This window comes from Pipistrellus kuhlii, unplaced genomic scaffold (assembly GCF_014108245.1).
Source record: "Pipistrellus kuhlii isolate mPipKuh1 unplaced genomic scaffold, mPipKuh1.p scaffold_m20_p_9, whole genome shotgun sequence".
Taxonomy (NCBI): Eukaryota; Metazoa; Chordata; class Mammalia; order Chiroptera; family Vespertilionidae; genus Pipistrellus; species Pipistrellus kuhlii.
Window position 1 is genome coordinate 32,404,479 of NW_023425595.1, and position 23,157 is coordinate 32,427,635.

The following is a 23,157-nucleotide window of genomic DNA, read 5'->3' on the forward strand; positions in this document are numbered from 1 at the left end:
TCGCCTACCAAGGCTCAAGTTTGTGGACTTGGCGCGAGCGGCGGGGCGGGGGCGGGGGCTAAGAATAGCCGCCCGGCGGCCGCCGCGCTCCTGCAGTTTGCACACAGCTGTCAGCCTCGGCTCTCCTCCCTTAATCACACACACGGCCGCCGTCCCGAGCGCCTCCCGGGGCCGGGCCCCGCGCCCGGACCTTTCCGAGCACAGCCCCATGGAGCCCGCCGCCCTCCTAACCCTAGCCCCACTCCACAGGGCGGGAAGGCTCGGCCCGGCGCGGGGCCGGGACTCGCCCGAGGTCCCAGGCGGCTCGGCTGCTCTGGGATGCAGACGCGGGGCGGGGGGCGGGGCGCGGAGCTGCCGGGGGCGGAAGGCGGGCGGCGGGCGGGGCGGAAGGCGGAGGGGTTGCGCGGCGGCTGGCCATCTTAAGTGGCCGCGGAGAGGCCAGGGCCGCTTCCCCCGGGAAGGGCGCCTCGGAGCCGCCCAGGAGGTGGGGGTCTGCGCGCGGCGGGCCGCGGCTCTGGGGGAAGAGATCGGGGCCCCCCACGGACTTGAGGGAACTTCCTCCTCCTCGACGGGGGCAGAGGGAGGCCTGGGCTCCGGCTGCTGAGCCCCTCGGGGCCAGGGCCTGCGGGGATGGTGGATGGTGCCAGGGAACTTGGCCAAGAGGGGGGAAGGGCTCTGCCCCGGGCGGAGAGGGGCTGCCGGGGACCGTGCGTGGAGTTTCGAGGACACGGAACCTCATCGGGGGGGGGGGGGGGGTTGTAGGGGATCGGATCTCTGTGGAGGGGGGATTCCCTCCCTCGCGGAATGTGTAGGGAGCTGGACTCAGTGTAGTTTAGGGGTTCATGTCTAAGGAAGGGGTTGGATTACACGGGAGTTGGGGGTTGGGGCCGCTCGGATGATGGAGAGAGGGCTGGAAGGAAGTTCATCGTGGGGGTCCACGGGTTTGGGGAACTCGACTCTGCAAGGTTATTGGTGGGGGGGGGGGGGCGGGATGGAAAGGATCTGGGGCAGAATCAGACATCTGCGGGATCTGGGGATCTGGCGATTATTAAAGGGGACCCCTCAGGGGAGGGGACTGGGGTGCCAAACTGTCGAGGCGCAGCTTGGAAGGACTTGGGGTTCCCTTAGGGGCTCGGCTGGGGCTCGGGGTGGCGATGGCGGGGCAGACCACGGTGGGGTTCGGGAAGTCCCGGGTCCTGCGGGGGATGCGGGGGCGGGGGCCCCCGCGGCGGGGGCGGGGGAGGGGCGGCCGCCCGCCCTGCGCTCGGGTCCCGCCCCTCCCGCCGCCGCCTCTGAACAAACTTTTCTTTCTCTTCAAGTTGAGGCCGGCGCTGCAGGCGGCGGCGGCGGCTGCACGGCCAACCAGGCGGCCTGCGCGGCGGAGCGCGGCGCCCGGATCCCCGACCCGGCGGCCCTCGGATCCTCGGGGCCCGGCCCCAGCCCCTTGCGCGCCCAGGCCATGGCGCGGGGCGGCGGGCGCGGGCGGCGCTGAGCCCGGCGCGGGCCATGGCCTCGGCGGGCGGCGCGCTGGGCCCCGGAGGCGGCGGGCCGGGGGGCGCGCTGGGCAGCCCGGCCCCTGCCTGGTACCACCGAGACCTGAGTCGCGCCGCCGCCGAGGAACTGCTGGCCCGGGCAGGCCGCGATGGCAGCTTCCTGGTCCGAGACAGCGAGAGTGTGGCGGGCGCCTTCGCGCTCTGCGTCCTGTGAGTGGCGCTGGGGCTGCCGGCGGGCGGGGGCCCGGCCTGGGGTTCCTGGAGTGTGTGCGGAAGGCTTGGGACAGTGGACGCCAGCGCCCCGCAGAGTGGGGCCTTGGCTTTCTGCTGAGGCCGAGGAAAGGATACCGGGAGCACTTCCTTCCTGCTGTGCGTCTGGGGGCACTTTCTGGGGACGATGAAGCAGAGTATATAAGCCGTCCCGCTGCCAGGGTGGCTGGGGGGCGGGGTGGGGGTGGGAGTGGGGGGGGGTCTCTGTCAGAGCCCTCAGGCACCCTCCAGATAGAGGAGCTGGAGGAGTGAGGATGTGCATTGCACGGCTGTGTGCAGTGCTGCTTACAGAGATTGGGTGTTTGAGGGGTAGGCAAAGGCGTAGTTGGGTTTGGGACCAGAGGGACTGATGGGGGTGTGTGAGGATGGTCAGCAGCTCCCTTAGGGGACTTTACTGTGCCCCCCAGACTGAGGCTGGGGCCTGCCTGGCTGTGTATGGTTGAGGCTAGGGGGCAGGGTGGTGTCCAGAAGAGGGTGAGGCTGTGTGAGGCCATGCCATTATTTCATGAATCAATGAGTGAGTATGTGCTCTGGCTCCCGGCTGCCCTAGCCTTGAACTATGGGTGCTGAGTGTGGGGCTGGACGTGGCACCTCTCTGGGTGGGCCTGTGGCTGTACCCATTAGCCGTAGGCGGCTGTGGTGTTGGGGTGAATTTGTACTTTCGGTTTTTGGAGTCTTCTCCCTGAGCTGTCCTCCACACCACTCATTGTGGCACTGGGTAGGCTCCTAGGGGCTCAGGAGTGGGAGTGGGGAGTGGGCAGCCACCCGGCTGCTGTTTACATCTGGTTATGTTTCCCCTTGGCCCCACGAGCTCTCCCAAACCTCCATCCCTCTTCCCCTCCCTCTCTGTTCTCTTCACATCCTGTGGGGAGGAGTGGGGCGGATGCATTGGCCTAGGCTAGCGGTTCTCCATGGGGTTGACTTGATCCTCAGGGGACATTTGACAATGTCTAGAGACACTTTTTGGTTGTCACAACTGGAACGGTGCTACTGGCATCTAGTGGGTAGAAGCTAGGGATGCTACTAAGCATCCTACAAGCACAGGGCAGCCCCTCACAACAAAGAGTTGTGCAGTCCAAACTTCAGGAGTGCTGAGGCTGAGAGACCCCCCGAGGCAGGCAGGGGGCCTGAAGAGGAGGGGTGCTCTAAGTCTCAGCTTCTGCCCCAAGTCTGAGGCTCAGCCTGGAAGACTAAAGAGCAGCCGCCCAAGCAGATGAATATCCCTGAGCCTCCCAGCCCCCCTCAATAGGGAGGGGAGAGAGGCAGGTGTTGGGTCAGCTGTTGAGTGAGAGGAGGACAGCTGGGCCCGTCTGGGTGAGGAAGTTATTGTCCCAGGAGGGGAGAATCCTGGCTCTGTTGCCGGGAGAGGAGATGGGTGGGGTGAAGGTCTGTGGGGAGGTGCTTCAGCTTTGCCAGCCGACTCTGGCTACTCCTTGCATTTCAGGAGTCTGGGGGTGGGCCATCAGAAACATACTTGCTTACCTGTGTACACACCCACATGTGTCCAGGTAACACTCAGGACACATCCCTGCCTCCGCAGGCACAGGCGATCCGATCAGCAGGCCAGGATCTAAGGACTTTTAGTTAGATCTGCCTTTTACTTGCTTTGTGAGTCTCAGTTTCCTCTTCTAGAGAATGGAGATGATGATAATAATACAATAATATCTGCCTCAAAAGGTGAAGATTAATGAGATCATGTCTGTGCTAAGTACCTGCCCTGTCACAGAGACAGGACTCAGTTCATGGGATGTTATTATTGTTATAAACAGAAGCCAACACGCCCTGTCACATACAGACACCAGCATGGCTTGTGTCTGGTTGACAGCCAAAGGAGGCCCACTTGAGGGAAGGGAATGGCCCTGTGGCCAGGGTAAAGGGTCTTCTCATGTAGGCATTTGGTCCTCTCTGGAGCCAACACCCCATCCTGCCTAAGACACAGTCTGGGTGACTCCCTTGGGCAAGACTGCTCTGAGGTAGGGAGTCTTCCAGCCCCACTGAGTGTGGCCTTCGCCACCCAGGCCTGGCTCAGCTGTCACCTGCTCAGCTGTTGGTGTCATCTGTCAGCACCCCTATCATCCCTTCTCAGTTTGGGCCTCCTAGTGGCCTGGGCCTACCATGGGGTAGAGGGGGTCCCCTTAGGTCATCCCAATTTCCTGGTGTCTGGGAAAGTGAATAGAAACCCCCAGGATGATACCCCTGCACTTGCCAGCAAAACTGCCCCAGACACACCCAGCTTCAGCAGAGCTAGATACCAACGTAAACATAGACAGCAGGCATGTGTGTGTTAGCACATTGCCCATGCATGCAAACAGCGGTTACCCAGGCTCCTGAGGACTCTTAATCTGGCGGGGGGCCCAGACTGGTACCACAGCCCAGAGGGGCTGTTTAGACAGCTGTGGAGGCCACAAAAGAGCTGTCTGTTTCTTCCCGGGCCCTGCGGTGGGTGTGGAGACTATGTGGGTCTGGGGGGGCGGTTCCTGCTTGTTGGTGACACTAGCAGGACAGACGTGGACTGCCCCCATCATTAACCCTGTACAGCTTGGGCGAATGGCTATAGGGAAGCCTATAGGAAGGCTGAAAGGGCTGGCGTTGAGTCCAGTGGCAGGAGGAGAGGGCACCTTGGGGCTTAGACTGTAGCCTGGGAGCGACAGATTCTGACCTCCACCTTCTGTCAGGTATCAGAAGCATGTGCACACGTACCGAATTCTGCCTGATGGAGAAGACTTCCTGGCCGTGCAGGTAGGGGTTTGGACCCTGACCCCCTGTCCTTGATTCCAGCCTGTGGCCTGCGACCAGCCGGCTGACCCTTCTCCCACCCTTGCTGGCTGCAGACCTCGCCGGGCGTGCCCGTGCGCCGCTTCCAGACGCTGGGCGAGCTCATCGGCCTGTACGCCCAGCCCAACCAGGGCCTGGTGTGCGCCCTGCTGCTGCCGGTGGAGCGGGAGCGGGAGCCAGACCCTCAAGACGACCGCGACGCCTCAGGTGCCACCCGGTGTGCAGTGTGCAAACGCCTGCCCTGCTTCTTTCCACCCCACTTTCTCCACCTGCCTTCTCTAAAGCCCCAGCCCTAACCACGATGCCAGGGACCTTTACCCCCTTCCCACGGAAGTTTCCGGTCACCGTGGCGTTCCCCCATACTTCCCCGAGGGTGGGAGGCCCAGATGGATGCCCCACTGACCCCTGTCCACAGATGGGGAGGATGAGAAGCCCCCGCTGCCCCCACGCTCTGGCTCCACCAGCATTTGTGCCTCTGTGGGGCCCAGCAGCCCCCCACCAGCCCCCGAGACCCCCACCACTCCGGCTGCTGAGAGGTAAGACCCCGATCCCCTCCACGGAGCAGGAAGTCCCTTTCTCCTCTGAGAACCATGCTCTCACTAAAGGTGGGGAGACGTTTTAGGCCTCACCCCCAGGGGCCCCCATCCCATCTCAGCCCCAGAGACAGATGCCCTGATCCATGGTACTCTGCTTGTCAATAGAACTGTCTCTGTGGATCGGGTAGGGATGCTGGGATGGGGTCAGCAAGGCCTCTATTGACTTCTTACCCCCTCCTCCAAGTGCTCCCAACGGGCTGAGCACTGTCTCGCACGAGTACCTGAAGGGCAGCTACGGGCTGGACCTGGAGGCCGTTCGGAGTGGAGCCAGCAACCTGCCCCACCTCACCCGCACTCTTGCCACCTCATGCCGGAGGCTACACAGGTACCCGGGACATCCAACACCGTGTATTGCCCCCTCACCCCTCTGACCTGTCCTCTTCTGCTCTCCCTTGCTGCACAGATGCCCTGCCCTCTGACCTCTGGCCCTGAACAGGGAACCAGTCCTTGCCTTCTGACTTTCCCTCACCCGAACCCTTGCATCCTTATGGTGGAGGCTGAAGCCCCCTTCCCTGTACCTGGATCGGGGTGGGCAGTTCTTCTGACCTGATGTCTCCCCTAGTGAGGTGGATAAGGTCCTGTCTGGCCTGGAAATTCTGTCCAAGGTGTTCGACCAGCAGAGCTCGCCCATGGTTACCCGCCTTTTGCAGCAACAGGTGGAGTTGTGGGAACCTCTTTGGGGAATGGGTTCATGTCTGGGGCTGAGTTGGGGATCTCCTGCTTGGTGGCCTCATGTACAAGACTTATTCCTTCTCACTGCAGAACCCACCACAGACGGGGGAGCAGGAACTAGAGAGCCTGGTGCTGAAGCTGTCAGTGTTAAAGGACTTCCTGTCAGGCATCCAGAAGAAGGTGGCCTGACTCCTGACCTCTGACCCCTCACCCACCAGTCCCTGACCACTCCCATTGGCCTAATTGATCTCAAGCCTGAAATTTATAGTTTGGGGGCACCTCAGTCATGCCCCTCTGAGAAGCAGCCCCCTGACCTTGTCCCCTGTCCTCTCATGTCCCCTGCCCTTGCCCTCTCCAGGCCCTGAAGGCCCTTCAGGATATAAGTTCCACGGCCCCTCCGGCTCCACTGCAGCCAAGCACACGTAAGGCCAAGACCATCCCTGTGCAGGCCTTTGAGGTACATGGCAGTGGGTGCCGGCTGGGGTCTCATGGCTCCAAGGACAGTTGGAGGTGAAGGGGTTGTTGCCTGCCCCGAGGTCTTTTTAGCATCGCCTTACCTCGTGACCTGCAGGTGAAGCTGGATGTCACCCTGGGCGATCTGACCAAGATCGGGAAGTCACAGAAGTTCACGCTGAGCGTGGATGTTGAGGGTGGGCGGCTGGTGTTGCTGCGGAGGCAGCGAGACTCACAGGAGGACTGGACAACCTTCACACATGACCGCAGTGAGCCAGGGCCTAAACTGGGGGGGGGGGGGGGGGGGGTGGACAGGGCAGCCCTGGGCCTCAGTACATAGGATAGTGTGACTCATTCTCCATCCCTAGTCCGCCAGCTCATTAAGTCTCAGCGTGTCCAGAACAAGCTGGGGGTCGTGTTCGAGAAGGAGAAGGACCGGACACAGCGCAAGGACTTCATCTTTGTCAGTGCCCGGGTGAGCAGCAGATCGGGCTCCGCCATCGGGGGCTGCAGGAGTCCCCATGGGATGGGGAAAGAAGGAACACGTGATATAGGCATGTCATCCCTCCTGGCAGGGTGGGTCTGACAGGACAGAGAGTACATGTATGGAGAGTGGGTGGCCTGAGGGTGGATTTAAATACTCATTCAACGACTATTTATCGAGCACCTATTATATGCATGAACTATACAGTGGTGTACCAGACAGGCATGACCCTCCCTCCCCTCATGGTACCTGCTGCCCAGCAGGGTATGCCCGGAAGGAGGGGCTCCCTGGCTGCTCACCGGCCTCTTACTGGCTGTTGTTCCTCCAGAAGCGGGAGGCTTTCTGCCAGCTGCTACAGCTCATGAAAAACAAGCACTCGAAGCAGGACGAGCCCGACATGATCTCTGTCTTCATAGGCACCTGGAACATGGGTGAGGCCTGGGGCAGTGGCCGAGGTGGGAGGGAGAAATGGCCCCAGTGCAGAGGCCTGACCACTCCCATCCCCTCCGCCTCCAGGAAGTGTGCCTCCTCCGAAAAATGTGACATCTTGGTTCACATCGAAGGGCCTGGGGAAGACCCTGGACGAGGTCACAGTTGCCATACCCCATGACATCTATGTTTTTGGGACCCAGGAGAACTCGGTGGGTGACCGAGAATGGCTGGATCTGCTACGCGGGGGCCTCAAGGAGCTCACAGATCTGGATTACCGCCCGGTGAGGGGGTCATCTCGTCCAGTCCCTTCTCACAACCACCCCAAACTGTCCTGCTTGACCTTATGGTGGCCCTGGGAACACAACTTGCCTGGCTGTTCTGGCCTGTGGGCATGTCCTTTATGGGATTTCACTCGAGTCCTTCATGCTTGGGGAGGGTCTGTCTCTCTTTTGCCCTTCAGAAAAAAGAGCAAGTTTTACTATCCCGCGCCTGCCAGCACAGTTGATATAGTATGGGCTGTGGACAGGGGCCCAGCTCGGGACAGTGGTGACTCTGTACTCTCCACCCAGATTGCCATGCAGTCCCTGTGGAACATCAAGGTGGCTGTGCTGGTTAAGCCAGAGCACGAGAACCGCATCAGCCATGTCAGTACCTCCAGTGTGAAGACTGGCATTGCCAACACCCTGGGTGAGCAGAGTGGACCTCCTGCTTCCTCTCCAGCCCAGGAGCTTCCCATTTTGCTTGGTCTCAGCTTTTCCACATATGGAACTCTTTGAACTTCATAAAGTATGTTCCTAGTCTAAATCTCATCTGGCCCCACCAGGAAGGCAGGCCAGGATAATTACCTCCATTTCACACACACACACACACACACACACACACACACACACACATATATGCTTAAACGACCTGTAAGACTGGTTGCTATGATGCGCACTGACCACCAGGGGGCAGATGCTCAACGCAGGTCCCTCACTCCCCCTCCTCGCGCCTCGCCCCCCTTCTGATCTCCGGCCAGGCCGAGGGACCCCACCCACGCAGGAATTCGTGCACAGGGTCTCTAGTAGATGATAAAACTCAGGCCCAGAGTGGCTGAGTGATCTGTCCAAGGTCGCACGTGGTGGAGCCTGGCACAGTGCCTCGGTCTGTTGGTTTGCAGCCTGGTGCTCCTCCAGGGTGGATTCTGCCCAGAGTCTGTAGGTCCTTGCAGCTTCACCCTTGGAATCACTTGTGGTCTCCAGGGGCTCTGCTCACACACACAGACAGACTCGGTCCATCCACGTGTGTGCCCTACGTGGATCTCCAGGGAAGGTGTGGGTGTGTGCTCAAAGGCCTGCCTACCTCCTCAAATGTGCGGGTGAGGGGTGTTAGGAGAAACTTCCCACTGCTGCTTCGAGGAGAGCTGGGAGCCCTCTAAGGGTGACTTGGGCCTTTTTCCTTGATGTCCTGACAGGAAACAAGGGAGCTGTGGGCGTCTCCTTCATGTTCAATGGCACTTCGTTTGGCTTCGTGAATTGCCACCTCACCTCGGGAAATGAGAAGACTGCCCGGTGAGCGGGTGCCTTCCCACACAGTCTCCTCACCCCTTCCCTTATTCGCCTGAGGCCTGTCCCCTCTCCCTTATCCCAGGCCATGACCTACCTATGTCCCTGTCTCAAGAGACCACCTTCTCCCTTATCCCAACTCAAGTCCCCTCTTTCCTCAGGGACCCTGACCCCTCCCCCATCTCTGACCCCAGAGACTTCTCACCTTTCTGCCTGTCTTAGTCCTGACCCTGGGGGCCTCCTCCCATCCTCACCGTAGGCGGAACCAGAACTACCTGGACATCCTGCGGCTGCTCTCGCTGGGCGACCGCCAGCTCAGTGCCTTTGACATCTCCCTGCGTTTCACTCACCTCTTCTGGTTTGGGGACCTCAACTACCGTCTGGACATGGATATCCAGGTGCGAGCAGGTGGCTGGGCTGGGGGTCAGGTGGGTTCTCACCTCAGGCTCTGGCTCAGAGGGACAGCCTTCAGCCTTTGTGTCCCCCCTCCCCCCCCCAGGAGATCCTGAACTATATCAGCAGAAAGGAGTTTGAGCCCCTGCTCAGGGTGGACCAGCTCAACTTGGAGCGGGAGAAGCACAAGGTCTTCCTCCGATTCAGTGAGTGCGGGCCAAGTAGGAGGGCTGAGGGCCAGAGACCTGTCACACCCCTGAGCCCTGACCCCAGCCTGTTCCCTGCCTCCCCTAGGTGAAGAGGAGATTTCCTTCCCGCCCACCTACCGCTACGAGCGAGGTTCCCGGGACACATATGCCTGGCATAAGCAGAAGCCAACGGGGGTGAGTGAGGACAGGAGTGCCTTAGGACCCCAGGGCTGCACTGAATCAGGAGTGCTTATGGGGTCAAGGGCGTAGGCATCTACAGTTACCACTCCAGTGCTGTGTTCCCTCTGAGGCCGCAGGGGTCATACTAGGTCTAGTGAGGATCCATGTGGGGCCTGGTCAGCTCTGGGAGTTGGGCGGGGGAGGGGGCTTGTGCTGAGCAGCCCCCAGCGGTTGGCCCTGACCATGCTGCCATCCCCTGCCCAGGTCCGGACCAACGTGCCTTCATGGTGTGACCGGATTCTCTGGAAGTCCTACCCTGAGACACACATCATCTGCAATTCCTATGGTCAGAGCCTCACGGAAAGGGTGATGGGCAATCCTGGGTGGTCACTGTCCTGACTCTGCTCCAGCTTTGGGAAGTGGGAACACAGCCTTCCCCTGAACCCCCGTTCCTATCCCCCTCCCCAGGTTGCACTGATGACATTGTCACCAGCGACCACTCCCCCGTGTTTGGGACATTTGAGGTTGGAGTTACCTCTCAGTTCATTTCCAAGAAAGGTGACTATTCTGGATATGCTTGCGGCTGTAGCACACATCTGGGGGCACAGGTGGAGACCTGGGACGTGCATGGCTTCGAATATATGTGTGTGTGTACACGTACATGTGAATGTTTCTGAATATGATGTGTGAGGGTGTCTGTTTGCCCGGGTCATCGTAAGAGGTACATGCCCATGAGTGTGTGTGTGTATGGGTGACTGGCTATCTGCCTGGGCCACATGTGTGCTCCTGAATGTGCCCGATGGTGTGGTGGGTTATTGGTGGGCAATCCCTGAGGCATTCTGGCCCCCAGCACCTCTTAGATGACCTCTCATCCTTGAGTTGCCTGTCTGCTCTGACCTAGGGTCTGGGCCTTAGGGTCTCACTCCCTATTGGCTTGTTGGGACTGGGAAGGCCAGGACTCAGTCTCTCTGTCCTTGTCATCCTGTCACCTTCTCAGCCCTCCTGTCTTCCTTCCGCCCTCTGCCCCTCAGGGCTCTCAAAGACTTCAGACCAGGCCTACATTGAGTTTGAGAGCATCGAGGCCATTGTGAAAACGGCCAGCCGCACCAAGTTCTTCATTGAGTTCTACTCCACCTGCCTGGAGGGTCAGAAGGGGCCCAGGGCTGGAGTGGGCCAAGGGGCGTGAGGGGCCAGGTGTGCCCAGAGCAGTTAGCCCCCTCCCGTAGTTAGAGCATGCTAGAATCCCTGGAATGTAGAGGGAAGTGGTACTTAATGGGTGTTCCCCACCTCCACCCCAGAGTACAAGAAGAGCTTCGAGAACGATGCCCAGAGCAGTGATAACATCAACTTCCTCAAAGTGCAGTGGTCTTCACGCCAGCTGCCCACGGTGAGGCTGCAGGCAGGGCCTGGGGCTCATGGGTGAGGGCTCAGAGGGTTCAGTGGAGCATATTCAGGGCCTGCCTGGGAGGGCGGGCAGACCTGCAGAGCACATGCGTGTGTGTGCATGTCAGGGGGTCAGGGTGGGCATAAGTGAGGAGAGGGCGTTTGCTTCATTTGGGGCCAAGTTACAGTTTGTCCATTTGTTTAATCATTACTTGTTGAACCTTTGCTAAATGTCAGGTCCTATGTTGGCCATTGAGGATGCAGAAAGTGAATTAGTTACAATGCTTTTTAAGTGCCATGAAAGGCCCAAATAGGGCGGTGTCTTCTACATTAAGGATTTGGGTTCTTTCCTTAAGAGCTGAATTGAAGTGATCATGCATGAGCCTGAGGGTAGGGGTGAGTGGTGTCTGGCAGGAGGGGGTAGTGGGGGCTTTGTTCCTCACTGGGCCTCTCCACTCTGCAGCTCAAACCCATTCTGGCTGACATCGAGTACCTGCAGGACCAGCACCTCCTGCTCACAGTGAAGTCCATGGACGGCTATGAATCCTATGGTGAGGGCTGAGGGGGGAGGGGGGAGGGAAAGGGGGTACCAAGGAACAGAGGAAGCCACACGGGCCCCAGAAAGGTTTGGCAGTTTGTTGCTTTGCCCTTTCAGGGGAGTGTGTGGTGGCGCTCAAGTCCATGATTGGCAGCACGGCCCAGCAGTTCCTGACCTTTCTGTCCCACCGCGGCGAGGAGACGGGCAACATCCGCGGCTCCATGAAGGTGCGGGTGCCCACAGAGCGCCTGGGCACCCGTGAACGACTCTACGGTGGGGGCTCCGTTGGGAGGGGTGTGGGGCACGAGATGAGGTGGGGTGGGTAGGCCGAGGAGGAGAGGACTAGGGGTGTGGGGAGAGCATGCTAGAATCCCTGGAATGTAGAGTTTGGAAGTTCTGCAGCCATGGCTGGGAGTGGGCCTGCCCTGAGGGAGTACCTGGGAGGAGGCTGGAAGGTCAGTGAGTGCCCGGGATCCAGGACCCCAAGTCCCCTCTGAGTCCCCTCTCCGTCTCCCCCAGAGTGGATCAGCATTGATAAGGATGAGGCAGGAACAAAAGGCAAAGCCCCCTCCGTATCCCGAGGCAGCCAAGAGCCCAGGTGAGCTGGGGCGGTGGGGTGTCCTGTGAAGGGGTGCCTGGGGGCTTTTGGGCAGCCCCTCCTTCATCTCCCCTCCTTCATGGCAGGTCTGGGAGCCGGAAGCCAGCCCCCACAGAGGCCTTCTGCCCACTGTCCAAGTTATTTGAAGAACCAGAGAAACCACCGCCAACGGGGAGGCCCCCAGCCCCTCCTCGAGCTACTCCCCGGGAGGAGCCCTTCACCCCCAGGTGAGAGAACTGACCCACCCCTGTGCGTGGCTTTCAGCACCAGCCTGGGCACTGTCTGCTGCTTGGGTGCTCTGCTGCCCCCTGGCCCTGCGCCATGGTCACTCTGGCCAGCCAGGCCTCCCGTAGGTGTGGCTCCCCGAGTCCAAGGGAGCATAGTCAGCCTTTCCTCTCAGTTTTGCTTTAGAAATTGTTTCTGCAACAGCTCCGTCCACGTAAACAGAACTCATGTGAGCCTCCTGTGTGGAGAGGCACACGCCTCAGCTCGGGGTCTCCCTCGGCGCTCTCTGTGGAGCACTCGCTGTCCTATGGTGCCCCCTGGAAACGGGTTCTTGCTGGTTTCTTTTCTTAGATATTCCCAGTGCACATTAATATTAGCCAAAGCTCTGAGCATGTGGACAGGAAGGAAACCCTTTTTCAACTTTGATGAATATAGTTTCCCAAACTTAATGGACCAGGAAACTTCTTTTCCACACAATGACTATTAATACCCAGTGTTCTGTGGATTGTACTTCGGGAAAGTGACTATATCCAATTGTTGCTTGAACTTAAAACTAAAAACTCCTCGGTCCAGGGGGTGCCTTTTCACTCATCTTCAGCTGTCCTCAGTCATCGTGGTTTTATTGCCAGGTTTGTGTAAAACTAACTTGAATTCCTGAGCAAGAGTCCTCAGTAGGTCAGCCTCAGATGCCTCCAGAGAGGGACAGTGATATATGCTCAAGGTCACGTGTCTCCCGACTCCCAGTCTGGTTTTCCTTCTCCCTCACCCACTACCTTCCCTTTGGGTTTCCGGGTCCTGACCTAGTTATCCTGCTCCTTAACCCAGGTTGAAGCCAGAGGGGGCTCCAGAGCCTGAAGGGGTGGCGGCTCCTCTGCCCAAGAACAGCTTCAATAACCCTGCCTACTATGTCCTCGAAGGGGTCCCACACCAGCTGCTGCCCCCAGAGCCACCTCCGCCGGCCAGGGCCCTTGTCCCTCCTGCCGCCAAGAACAAGGTGGCCATCACAGTGCCTGCTCCACAGCTCGGTCGCCTCAGGCCTCCCCGAGTGGGAGAGGGGAGCTCATCCGATGAGGAGCCCGGGGGCACACTGCCCCCTCCGGACTTCCCACCCCCACCCCTGCCAGACTCGGCCATCTTCCTGCCTCCAAGCCTGGATCCTCTGCCAGGGCCGGTGGTCCGGGGTCGCGGTGGGGGTGAGGCCCGTGGCCCACCACCCCCTAAGGTCCATCCAAGACCCCCACTGCCCCCAGGGCCCTCATCCACTAGCACTTTCCTGGGGGAGGTCGCCAGTGGGGACGACCGCTCCTGCTCGGTGCTGCAGATGGCCAAGACGCTGAGCGAGGTGGACTACGCTCCTGCTGGGCCTGGCCGCTCGGTGCTCCTGCCAGGCCCCCTGGAGCTGCAGCCGCCCAGGGGACTGCCCTCAGACTATGGCCGGCCGCTCAGCTTCCCTCCGCCTCGCATCCGAGAGAGCATCCAGGAGGATCTGGCAGAGGAGGTGTGTGGACCAGGGGTGGCTGGCTGTGTGTACCTGAGGTGTGTGCTTGCCCCTGGCCTGCGGTGTCCTTTTACACCAGTCAGCACTCAGGAGTGTCCCCTCTACCCTGAGCTGGGCACTGGGGAGTTGGGGTACATGAATTAGCCCCGTCTTTGCTTCCCTTCCCTCCACCCCGGGACCTGTGGTAGAATGTGGCTGTCTTTCAGTGCTCTCCCTGACATGCCCCGTTTCTTCAGGCTCCGTGCCCGTGCCCGTGCCCGCAGAGCGGGCGGGCCGGCGGGCTGGGTGAGGCGGGCATGGGCGCCTGGCTGCGGGCCATCGGCTTGGAGCGCTATGAGGAGGGCCTGGTGCACAATGGCTGGGACGACCTGGAGTTTCTCAGGTGGGGGTGGGGCTGGGGGCAGGTGGGCGGGGCTTGCCCTGGGGCGGAGCCACGGATCCTCCTGGAGTCCAGAGTCTGGACTACCCCGCCCATCTCTCAGCCTCCCTTACCCCTTTCTACAGCGACATCACCGAGGAGGACCTGGAGGAGGCTGGGGTGCAGGACCCGGCTCACAAGCGCCTCCTTCTGGACACCCTGCAGCTCAGCAAGTGATAGCGGTGGCACTGTGAAGCTGCGAGTTCAGCGCCCCTTCCTGCCCCCACGAAGATCCAGCCGTGGCCCCCAAGTGGAAAATTTATGAGGGGTGGGCAGCACCTCTCTACCTATTTATTTGCGTTCCCCACAACCCAATCGTTTGGGATGCCCTAATTAGGACATCCTGCCTTTTATTCCAGGGGCACCAGAAGTCAGTTACCATGGTTACCAAGGACCTTGGTTATTCTGGTGCTGCCCATCCTTTCTGGACCCCTCAGACCTAAGGAGTGTCTGAGGGGCCCATTTGGGTAGTCTGGACCCTCACTCTCACCAGTTCTTTGGCCTGTAGCACAGAGGGGGCGGCTCAGTTGGGACCTCTCCCCAACACCCACTCTGGGGTGTCCATCCGGAAATGAAGGAACAGTCCAAGTCCCGGGCTGGGTTTAATTTAAGATTTTTCTGTGTGGGTTTAGGGCGGGCAGGGACTTTAATGTTATTGGGGCAGTTGGGAATGGGGGATGAATCTCTGCCATAAAGTGCCAGTTTGCTTAGTTCTGTCTCCTGGTCTGTGTGAGTGCGCGGCGGCCTCTGGGAGCAAGGGAGACCCGGCTCTTCCCAGCAGCCAGCCTGTCCCCATCCTGGGCACTCAGAGGGGTTAGCGGCATGATGTCTTCAATAAATTAAGTTTTATTTGGATTAAGCAAAACTCACCTCAATAAATTACAAGTTTCTCAAAAGAAAAGACCAACAATAAAACAAAACAAAAATCCAGAGGAAACCTCTCTGTCCCATTGGCCTGGCAGCCCCTCCACTCCTCTGAGGGCCTACCCTCCGGGCCAGGCTGGTTGCCAGACGGGAGGAAACGCTGGGGGACAAATCGGTGGGACCCTTCAGGCTGCTGATTATGGTGAGCCTGAGGGGGGGGGCAGCTGGCTGGTCACCACGCGGCGGGGAATGGCCCAGCCTGCGGCAGAGGGGAGGGGCCGGCTGGTCCTCCCGGAGGACCCTCACGTTGGAACCGTTAGGAACCGGCAGGTGTTTGATCCCCGTTCGGAAGAAAGCCCAGCTAGACGCGACTCTGGGCTCTCCTAGTGGGGGGGAGGGGGTCCCAGGGAAAAGCATCCCACTCTGCTGGGTGGGCGTAGGTGAGGACAAGAGTGGCTCTGACTTTGTCTCCAAAACTAGGGAGGGGACTCCTAGGGGTCAGACACAGTGGGGGGAGGAGGGGAGGGACCTTCCAGGAAAGCGGCCGGGACGGGGAGGGGCTCTGTCGGGTCTCGGAGGGGCTGGGGCGTCTCTGGGGCCAGGCCCGGAGCCTCCATAGTCCGGCGGCTAGAAGAGATTGGTCTTCAGGGTGGGGCCGGGCTTGCGGTGGAAGGAGGACAGGACCCCGGAGAAGGGCCCGGGCCCCGGCTCTGCGGGCTGCCAAGCCTTGAGCAGCTCCGCGGCGCCCGCGCCGGGCCCGCCGCCCCCGCCGCCCGCCACGCCGGCCCACAGGGGGCCCTTGAGCGGCTGCGGCCCCGGCCCGGGCCCCGAGCCCAGCGCAGCGGGCAGCGGGCTGGGGCTCAGGCGCGGGCTGGCCAGGCCGGGCGCGGGCGGCGGCGGCAGCGACGCGGTGCTGTCGGGCGTGGGGCTGCACGTGGACTCCTTGGAGTCGTCGTCCTCGGACGAGCAGCGCGCCTCGCCCTTCTTGGCGCCCGCCGTGCCCGCCGCGCCCTTGGCGCTGGCCGCGCGCTCCTGCTTCCGGAACTTGGCCCGGCGGTTCTGGAACCAGACCTGCGGGCACAGCGGCCGGTCAGCCCGGGGCCGCGGGCGACGCTTCCGTCCGGAAGCGGCCGGGCCGGGAGGGTCAACGGGCTTCCCGGGAGGCCCCTCCGCGGCCCCTCCGCCCTCGGCCGCTCAGCTCGGCCTCCTGGTCCACCTGCCCCTTTCCCCAGGGCCTCAGGGTCTGCGGACCCCGCTGGTGGGAACCCCGCCTTTCTCTCCTCCGCTCCCAAAGGCCCTGGCCCCATTCCCTCCTGCAAGACGCTCCGGGTACCGGCCCAGAGTGTCCCAGGGCGCGGACTCTAGGAGAAACCTTTTGTCTCCAGTGAGGGCGGACCAGCGGGACACTGGACTCGAATTTGTAACACAGACATTGGAGTCCGCCTGGCCCGGCGCTGCCCTCCCGGGGTTCCCGGCTCGGGAGTCTGGCAGCTGCAGCACGGGGAGGGGACCTGGCGCTGGCGGCTCCCCGCGCCCCTGCAGGGAGCTGAGGCCTCCGGGGGCACCCCCTCCACCCGCCCAGCCTCCGTCCTCGCTCCCCAAGCTCCGCTCTGTGTGCCCGGCCCTCCCAGCGGGACTGGAGGGAAACCGTGGGTCTGACCGGCTCAGTTCTCCCGAGGGCCCCGGTCTGCCAGGGCCCGGGCCCAACGCCTCGCCGGGCTGCCTGTCCTCTCCGGCCAGTTACCCCGCCTGCACCGGGCCCCGGCCCCCCGCCTGCACCGGGCCCTGGACTCCCGCCCGCATACCACACCTGACCCGCCCGGCGAGGCCCCTCGGTCCGCGGCCCACAGGTGTGGGCGATAAACCCGGTCCTCTCGGAGCGCACACCCCCGGACCCGCGCGCGGAACACGCACCTGCACGCGGGCCTCGGTGAGGTCGATCTTGAGCGCCAGCTCCTCCCGCGTGTAGATGTCGGGGTAGTGGGTCTCCGCGAAGACGCGCTCCAGCTCCTTGAGCTGCGCGCTGGTGAACGTGGTGCGGATGCGCCGCTGTTTCCGCTTCTCGTGCAGGCCCGACGGCTCCGGGAAGAACTTGTAGGGCACTGCGGGCGCGGAGGGAGGGGGGGGGGAGCGGAGGGTGAGGGCCGTGCTCCGCCCGCCGGGCCCTGCCCTGAGGGCACCGCTCCCCGCCCCCGGCCCCGGCCGGGGCCCGGCCCCTGGCTCCGTCCTCTCGGCCTCGGGTCGAGAGTCTTAGCGGCTTCTCGATGGCTCGCTGGAGCCAGCTGGGGTCACAGCGGACACGGCGCAGTGAGACCCCAAAGCAGCAGCGAGGGAACCAGAATCCGCCCCCCCTTTCCTCCCGTCAAAGCCGTTAACCTGTGGCCGGCCTTCGCCCGGTTCCCTCCACCTCCCGCCGGTCCACCACCAGCTCCCACCCTCCCATCCTCGGGCCTCTCCCTCAGCCACTCTGCCGCCCGGCGCCAGGTCCCGCGCTGTCCAGCCGCCTGGGCTGGCTCTCGGGCCTCATCAGCACCGAGAATCTCCCCGGGAACCGGCCCTGGACTCAGCAGGGAGGCGGAGACTCCCAGCTTGGGTCCACTTTCAATCCTGCCACAGTCCTTCCGCAGTGCCATCTCCTCCTTCCCAGGCCTCGTTTCCCCCGCTGCACCTCACATCTTCCCGGCGCCTCTCTCTCTCTGTCCTCTCCGCCCAGACCTCCCGCTAACTTTCCAGTTCGGGACGGTTTTCCTGGTGCCCTTTGGGAAGTGTCCTTGTTTCTCCCCACCGAGGTTTCTCCATCTTCGCTTTGCCCTTCTTCTTGCCCTTCTTGTCCTGGCGGGCACCCCTCTCTCTGTCCCAGCTCCCCCAGTGCCGGCCCCTCCCTCCCCCCCTCACTCTCTTCCCATCCTGGTCTCCCGTCTACCCCATCCCAGTCCCCACTGTCCCATAGACAGGGTTCTGACACTGCCTCCCCATCCCTCTCTCCAACTCCCACTTAGGTCTCCATATTCTCCAGGAGGCCCTCAATATCCTTCATCGCCGTCCCATCACCCTAGTTCTCTCTCCCTGAATCCCTGTCTCGAACACGTCATCCTATCCCCATCTTCCTCATCCCCATCTCCCATACTTCTGTCTCCACCACCTGATTCTTACCTCCATCTCCCCAACCCTGGGCCCCTATTTCTCCTAGCGTCCCCAATCTTCCATCTGGCTCACCCCTCTTTGTACTGGTCCCTATCTCCCCCAGCTCAGGACTCCATCCTTCTGGGGCCCATCTCCCCATTTCCTTTCTCCATTTCCCAGTCCCCATCCGCATCAGGCCCAGAGCACCCAATCCCCCCCCCCCCCCCCCCCCCCCCCCCCCCCATCCAGTTTCTGACTCCTTCTCTCTGGATCTCGCTTCTGGCTTCTCCAAATCCAGGTCCCTATCTCACTATCCCTCCCCACCCCACCCCTAGGCCCCAATCTTCTAGGTGGGTCCTGGGGGTCTTCCCAGGAAGGAAGGAGATAAGGAGCTTGGGTGGGGCAGCTTGGACTGTCATTGGAGGGCTAGGGTGGCTGAGAGGCTGGCTCTATGAGGCCGGAGGTTCGTATGGGGACTTGGATCAAGGGGCGGCTTCTGGGTTCTGCAGGACTCTGGCTGGGAGAGTCTCCAGGGGGAATACGGACATGAAAGTGGCGTAAAGGCCTGGGCACCTTTTTCTCCGGGCATGGGAGTGTTTCCGTGGTGGAAGAGGGTTTGGGTTCAACACCAGCAGGAGGGGCCTGGTGGCTCTGGGCTCTAGGAAGGTTTTCGCTGGGCAGCTCTGTTGCTGGAAGGGTCCTTGCTGGGGTCGGGCATGAAGTGGGGTGGTGATGATAAGGATGGGGGTCTGTTAAACTGAGCCGGGAGGAGCATCTTCCAAGAACACAAGGGATGGAGAGGTTTGGGGGTCAGTCTTTGCAGGTAGGGAGGGGAGGGCCTGGTGAGGGGCCTGGGGCTGGACCGGCTGTTTCCTTGACCCTAAGAGTGTGGGATGGGGATGTGGCAACTGGGAAGGATGAGAGTGGGAGGCTCAGCGCTGCCCGTGGTAAACCCGCCTTACAGGGAGGGGGGCAGGGGGTCCAGCGGGGCACTGGAGGAAGGTCTGGCCGGGGCAGAGATGGTGGCGGCTGTTGGGGGCTGTCTCCATTACTTGAGGAGCAGGGAAGGGGCTGGGGGACCTGGAGGATTTGGAGGGAGGGTTGGGCTGGGGCTGGGCTCACCTGCCGAGTAGGGCGCGGGCTGGTGGTCGCGGAGGGCGCCGAGCGCGCAGTTGGAGGAGCCGAGCGCGGGGCAGGGCGGCCCGGCGGCGGGGAAGGCGGGCCGGAGCGGGCTGTACTGGAAGCCCCCGGGCTGGCTGCAGGCGCCGAAGTCGCCGTAGGCGGACGCCTCCATGGCCGCCACGCAGGAGTCGTACGAATTGAGGTAGGAGTAGTCCATCGGCTCGGGGGGTGGGGGCGAGGACGGGGGCCGGGCCGGACCGGGCAAAGTCGGGGTCGGGGTCCCGGGCCGGGTGCGGGTCGGGGTGGGAGTTGGAGTGCCCGGCGCCGAGGAAGGACCCGAGTCCGGCTCTGGACACCCGCGAGCCCGCCCGCCCGCCCCGTCGCGGCCGCGCTCCACCCGGTGCAGCTGGGCCAGTGCCGCCCCGCGCGGCCCGCGTGCCTTTTAACGCGCAGGACCCCGCCGAGGGGGCGGGGCGAGATCCGGGGGCGGGGCCTCGACGGCCCAGACCCCGCCCCCGCTGCCCCCGACCCCACCTCCGCCCCAAAAGGTACCCGCTGCCTTCGGAGGGCTCCGGAGGCTCAGGGCGGGGCTGCGCGAGGACCCCTCGCCGGAGTCCCCATCCCGCCCGGGTCCAGCCCAGACCCCCGGTCTGTACGCACCGCACCGGGCCAGCCCCGAGGTCCCGACCCCTCTCCCCGGCGGCCCCACCTGCGGCCCCGCGCAAGGGAGCGGAGACGGGCCCGGCAGCGCGCGTGTGAAGTTAATTCAATTCGTCCCGATAACCGAGTTATTCCGATCCAGCAGCCCCTCGGCCCCGCCCCCCCGCGAGGTCCCTCCCGGCGGGGACCGATGAGGCAGCGCTGGGAGGGGGAGGGAGACGGGCCCCAGGAAGAGCGGAGCCTGGGACGGGGACGTGGGTGAGGAGAGGAGACAGAGACAAACAAGGAGAGGAAGGGACAAGACAGAGGCAGGCGCGCAGATGGAGACGAGGAGGAAACGTGGACGAGAGAGGACGGTTGGAGCCGGGGGCCATTGGAAGAGAAGGCAGGGACGGCGATGGAGACAAAGGTGAAGCATGGACTTGAGCAGAGCAGGGGTGGGGATGGGGACCAGACAGAGACAGAGACCGGGACAGAGAAAGGAAGGCAGGCGGCATGGAGGCAGAAGGCAGAGGAATGAAACAAGGATTGTGGTGGAGATCAGGAGAGAGATGAGAAAAACAGGGCAGTGATAGTGAGACAGACACCCACGGAGGGACAGTCTCAGAAAGACAAGGCCAGGGATCAACACAGAGGAGGGCCCGAGGCGGAGAGAAAGAGCCTTGGGTGAGCTGAGCCCCGCGAGCTGAGCTGTAGCGCCCAGAGTAAGGATTGTGCTGCAGGCGCCGTGGCTCCAAATCCTGTGGAACCTCCAGCCCCTTCCCTGCTCCTCAAGTGACTGAGACAATCCCCCACTGCTGCCACCATCTCGGCCCCGGCCAGGCCCCCCAATGCCCGGCTTGGACCCTCAGTCCCCCTGTAAGACGGGTTAACCTGGGCAGCGTTGAGCCTCCCACTCTCATCCTTCCCACATCCCGATCCCACACTCTTAGTGTCAAGGAAACAGCCGGTCCAGCCCCAGGCCCTCTCCTCCCTACCTACAAACACTGACCACCAAACCATCTCCAGCCCAGGGGAGGGTCACAGGTACCCAGGCCCCTCTGTCCTCCTGACTTGTCCTGAAGGCTCCACCACCTTGTCCTGAACCTTTAGGGCCAGATAGGCCTCTCCCCTTCCAGTTCCCCCATCTCAGTCCACCTTTCCACTGCCATCCAATGTGACCATCTGGTTCCCCGCACCTTCATCACAAAGTGTGTGATGAATGTTAGGACAGGGAGTAATCTAGTGGCACTCTTTTCTCTCCCTTAACCTCTGGCCTCCCTTCTCCAGAGAATCTTTGGAAAACCACCCAGACTTTCCCTGGACCTGGCCACAGACACGCTGGCCCTCGGCAGACTCAGCCACTGCTTAGTGGGACCCAGAAACCTTCCCAGGGGAACAGAATAGAGAACTCTTCTGCCCCAGCAGCTCACCTTATGTAGATGGACAGCTGCCCCACCCAGCCCCCAGCCTCCTGGACCCAAATCTTGGCAGGTCCAGCAAGCAGCCACCCTTTTACCAAAGTCCGTGGGGATAAGGGAAGGGCTCCCAGAATGCACCTCTGCCCCCGTTTACTAGCTCAATGGGGAGCATGTGCACCCTCAGATCACTCACTTCTCTGGCCACCCATTCTTTGCTTCACACAAGGACATCTCCATGCCAGGGGCTTCTTTGAAGTGTTTTCCACTATTTTTTGAGTCTAAACTTCTGAAATTGACAGTAAAACTGCTTTAAAAATTCTCCCCGCTGATGTGTGAGGTTCACCTCTCTCCCTTGACACATCCTCTACAGCAGTGGTTCCCAACCTTTTTTTTGGCCATGCCCCACCTAAAGCATCTCTAAAATTCTGATGCCCTCCTTCCCATGACGTAAAATTCTTATTCAAAAAGTGAACTCCTACTCAGGCGGAGGAAGCCTAAAAGGCCATTAACTTAATCTAAGCATGCTTTCAAAGAACAGGGCATCCATGAAAGAGAAAAATAAGAGAATGAAAGGACAGTTGAAGTACTGAGAAAAAAAATCACTAAGAAATTGTAAAAAAAATAATAATATAAAGTGATATGAAAAAATAGCAAATAAAGTTTCAAGACATATAATAGAGAACAGAAATGCATAAATATGTCATAATATATATTTATATACTGTATATGAGGCCCCAAGAACCATAAGAAATGCAAAAAATTCATTGGTAATAACTCATTCTCAAATTGCCCCCCTTAAAAGTAAAAATGTGCCAAAACCAGTTTGGCTCAGTGGATAGAGCGTCTGCCTGCAGACTCAAGGGTCCTGGGTTTGATTCCGGCCAAGGGCACGTGTGTTGGTTGCGGGCACATTTCCAGTAGGGGGTGTGCAGGAGGCAGTTGATCGATATTTCTTTCTTATTGATGTTTCTAAACTCTCTGTCCCTCTCCCTTCCTCTCTGTAAAAAATCAATAAAATATATTTAAAAAGTCAAAATGCCCCCCTGAGGGGCATGTGCCCACCTTGGGAACCCCTGCTCCACAGGAAGCCCAAGGGTCCTCAGAATTGGGAAGTCAGATGGTGCCACCTCTCTCTCCAGACTTCCCATGGCTCTCCATTGCCCTCAGGATAAAATCCAAACCCTCGCTCTAAACAGTGCCTGGCACATAGTAAACAGGTAGATAAATTAGCTACTATCACCTCCACATCCTTTTCCTGTCACCAAGTGACCCGGCCCTGTGTGACTAGACCCAGGCCACACTGTGGTCGGGCTCCTCTTACTCTGTCACACCTGATACCTCGATATCTAATCTGGACACAGAGCCCTAACTTTGCATGGATGGCAGCATCACCTCTTCCCTGAAGATTTCAGAAGTTATTAGGTCCTGCAGCGTTACCCAGCCTGGCCCTTTAATTAGTTTTTGCAGATGAAGAGATTGAGGCCGGAGAGGGGACCTGTGAGAAGTGTGGAAGTAAAGACAGTGGGAGTGCGTCAGGGTAGAAAGACCCCCCACTACTCCCAGAGAGAGAGCAGCGATGCAAAAAGGAACATGAGGAGGTTCCTTTTTCGTCTGCTCTTATCCCAACTTTGACAATTATTCTGGGAGCTGGAGAGTGGGAGCGTCCTGAGAATGAATGAGGAAGGACCCATGCCCTGGAGCACTCTTTCTGCCTGTGGTCTTTTGGAGAATGGTAGCCTGAGACCACCACCGCCTTTTCCCCGCTTCTAAGAGCAGCCACTGAAGTTAGCCTCCCTTCAGAACTCCAAGCAAGGATCTCCTGGCCCCAAGGCATGGCCACCATGCTGA

General features: G+C 60.9%; 2 protein-coding genes across 5 annotated transcripts; one reads left to right on the forward strand and one right to left on the reverse strand.

The window, feature by feature from the left end:
* The first annotated feature begins 361 nt into the window (after nucleotides 1-361).
* Nucleotides 362-15,005, forward strand: INPPL1 (inositol polyphosphate phosphatase like 1). 4 transcript variants are annotated; one of them, XM_036427951.2, is made up of 29 exons: nucleotides 362-484; nucleotides 1,320-1,703; nucleotides 4,439-4,502; nucleotides 4,595-4,755; nucleotides 4,954-5,074; nucleotides 5,319-5,459; nucleotides 5,697-5,790; nucleotides 5,897-5,986; nucleotides 6,165-6,263; nucleotides 6,378-6,528; nucleotides 6,628-6,734; nucleotides 7,072-7,174; nucleotides 7,260-7,456; nucleotides 7,745-7,862; nucleotides 8,629-8,725; nucleotides 8,979-9,117; nucleotides 9,219-9,318; nucleotides 9,407-9,495; nucleotides 9,745-9,826; nucleotides 9,949-10,038; nucleotides 10,512-10,625; nucleotides 10,779-10,867; nucleotides 11,327-11,414; nucleotides 11,519-11,674; nucleotides 11,921-11,999; nucleotides 12,086-12,226; nucleotides 13,050-13,760; nucleotides 13,959-14,104; nucleotides 14,227-15,005. In XM_036427951.2, exons 2-29 carry the CDS (start codon nucleotides 1,643-1,645, stop codon nucleotides 14,403-14,405), a joined length of 3,807 nt encoding a protein of 1,268 aa, XP_036283844.1. In that variant the 5' UTR covers nucleotides 362-484; nucleotides 1,320-1,642; the 3' UTR covers nucleotides 14,406-15,005. The 4 variants fall into 4 exon arrangements, with proteins under 4 accessions (XP_036283844.1, XP_036283842.1, XP_036283843.1 ...); XM_036427949.2 differs by having other exon boundaries at nucleotides 4,595-4,745; XM_036427950.2 differs by having other exon boundaries at nucleotides 4,595-4,745; nucleotides 13,050-13,722.
* PHOX2A (paired like homeobox 2A) lies at nucleotides 14,971-20,040 on the reverse strand. Its single transcript, XM_036428003.2, has 3 exons — nucleotides 19,250-20,040; nucleotides 16,919-17,106; nucleotides 14,971-16,075 (listed from the first exon to the last, which is right to left on the reverse strand). Exons 1-3 carry the CDS (start codon nucleotides 19,464-19,466, stop codon nucleotides 15,632-15,634), a joined length of 849 nt encoding a protein of 282 aa, XP_036283896.1. The 5' UTR covers nucleotides 19,467-20,040; the 3' UTR covers nucleotides 14,971-15,631.
* Between the last annotated feature and the right edge of the window lie 3,117 nt (nucleotides 20,041-23,157).

Coding starts and splice junctions, on each gene's coding strand:
- INPPL1 (XM_036427949.2), top strand. CDS start 1,507: ATGGCCTCGGCGGGCGGCGCGCTGGGCCCCGGAGGCGGCGGGCCGGGG. Junction 9,496..9,744: donor ATAAGCAGAAGCCAACGGGG/GTGAGTGAGGAC, acceptor TCCCCTGCCCAG/GTCCGGACCAACGTGCCTTC. Junction 10,039..10,511: donor TCAGTTCATTTCCAAGAAAG/GTGACTATTCTG, acceptor TCTGCCCCTCAG/GGCTCTCAAAGACTTCAGAC.
- PHOX2A (XM_036428003.2), bottom strand. CDS start 19,466: ATGGACTACTCCTACCTCAATTCGTACGACTCCTGCGTGGCGGCCATG. Junction 17,107..19,249: donor GCCCGCGCCCTACTCGGCAG/GTGAGCCCAGCC, acceptor CCGCGCCCGCAG/TGCCCTACAAGTTCTTCCCG. Junction 16,076..16,918: donor TCACCGAGGCCCGCGTGCAG/GTGCGTGTTCCG, acceptor CTGTGCCCGCAG/GTCTGGTTCCAGAACCGCCG.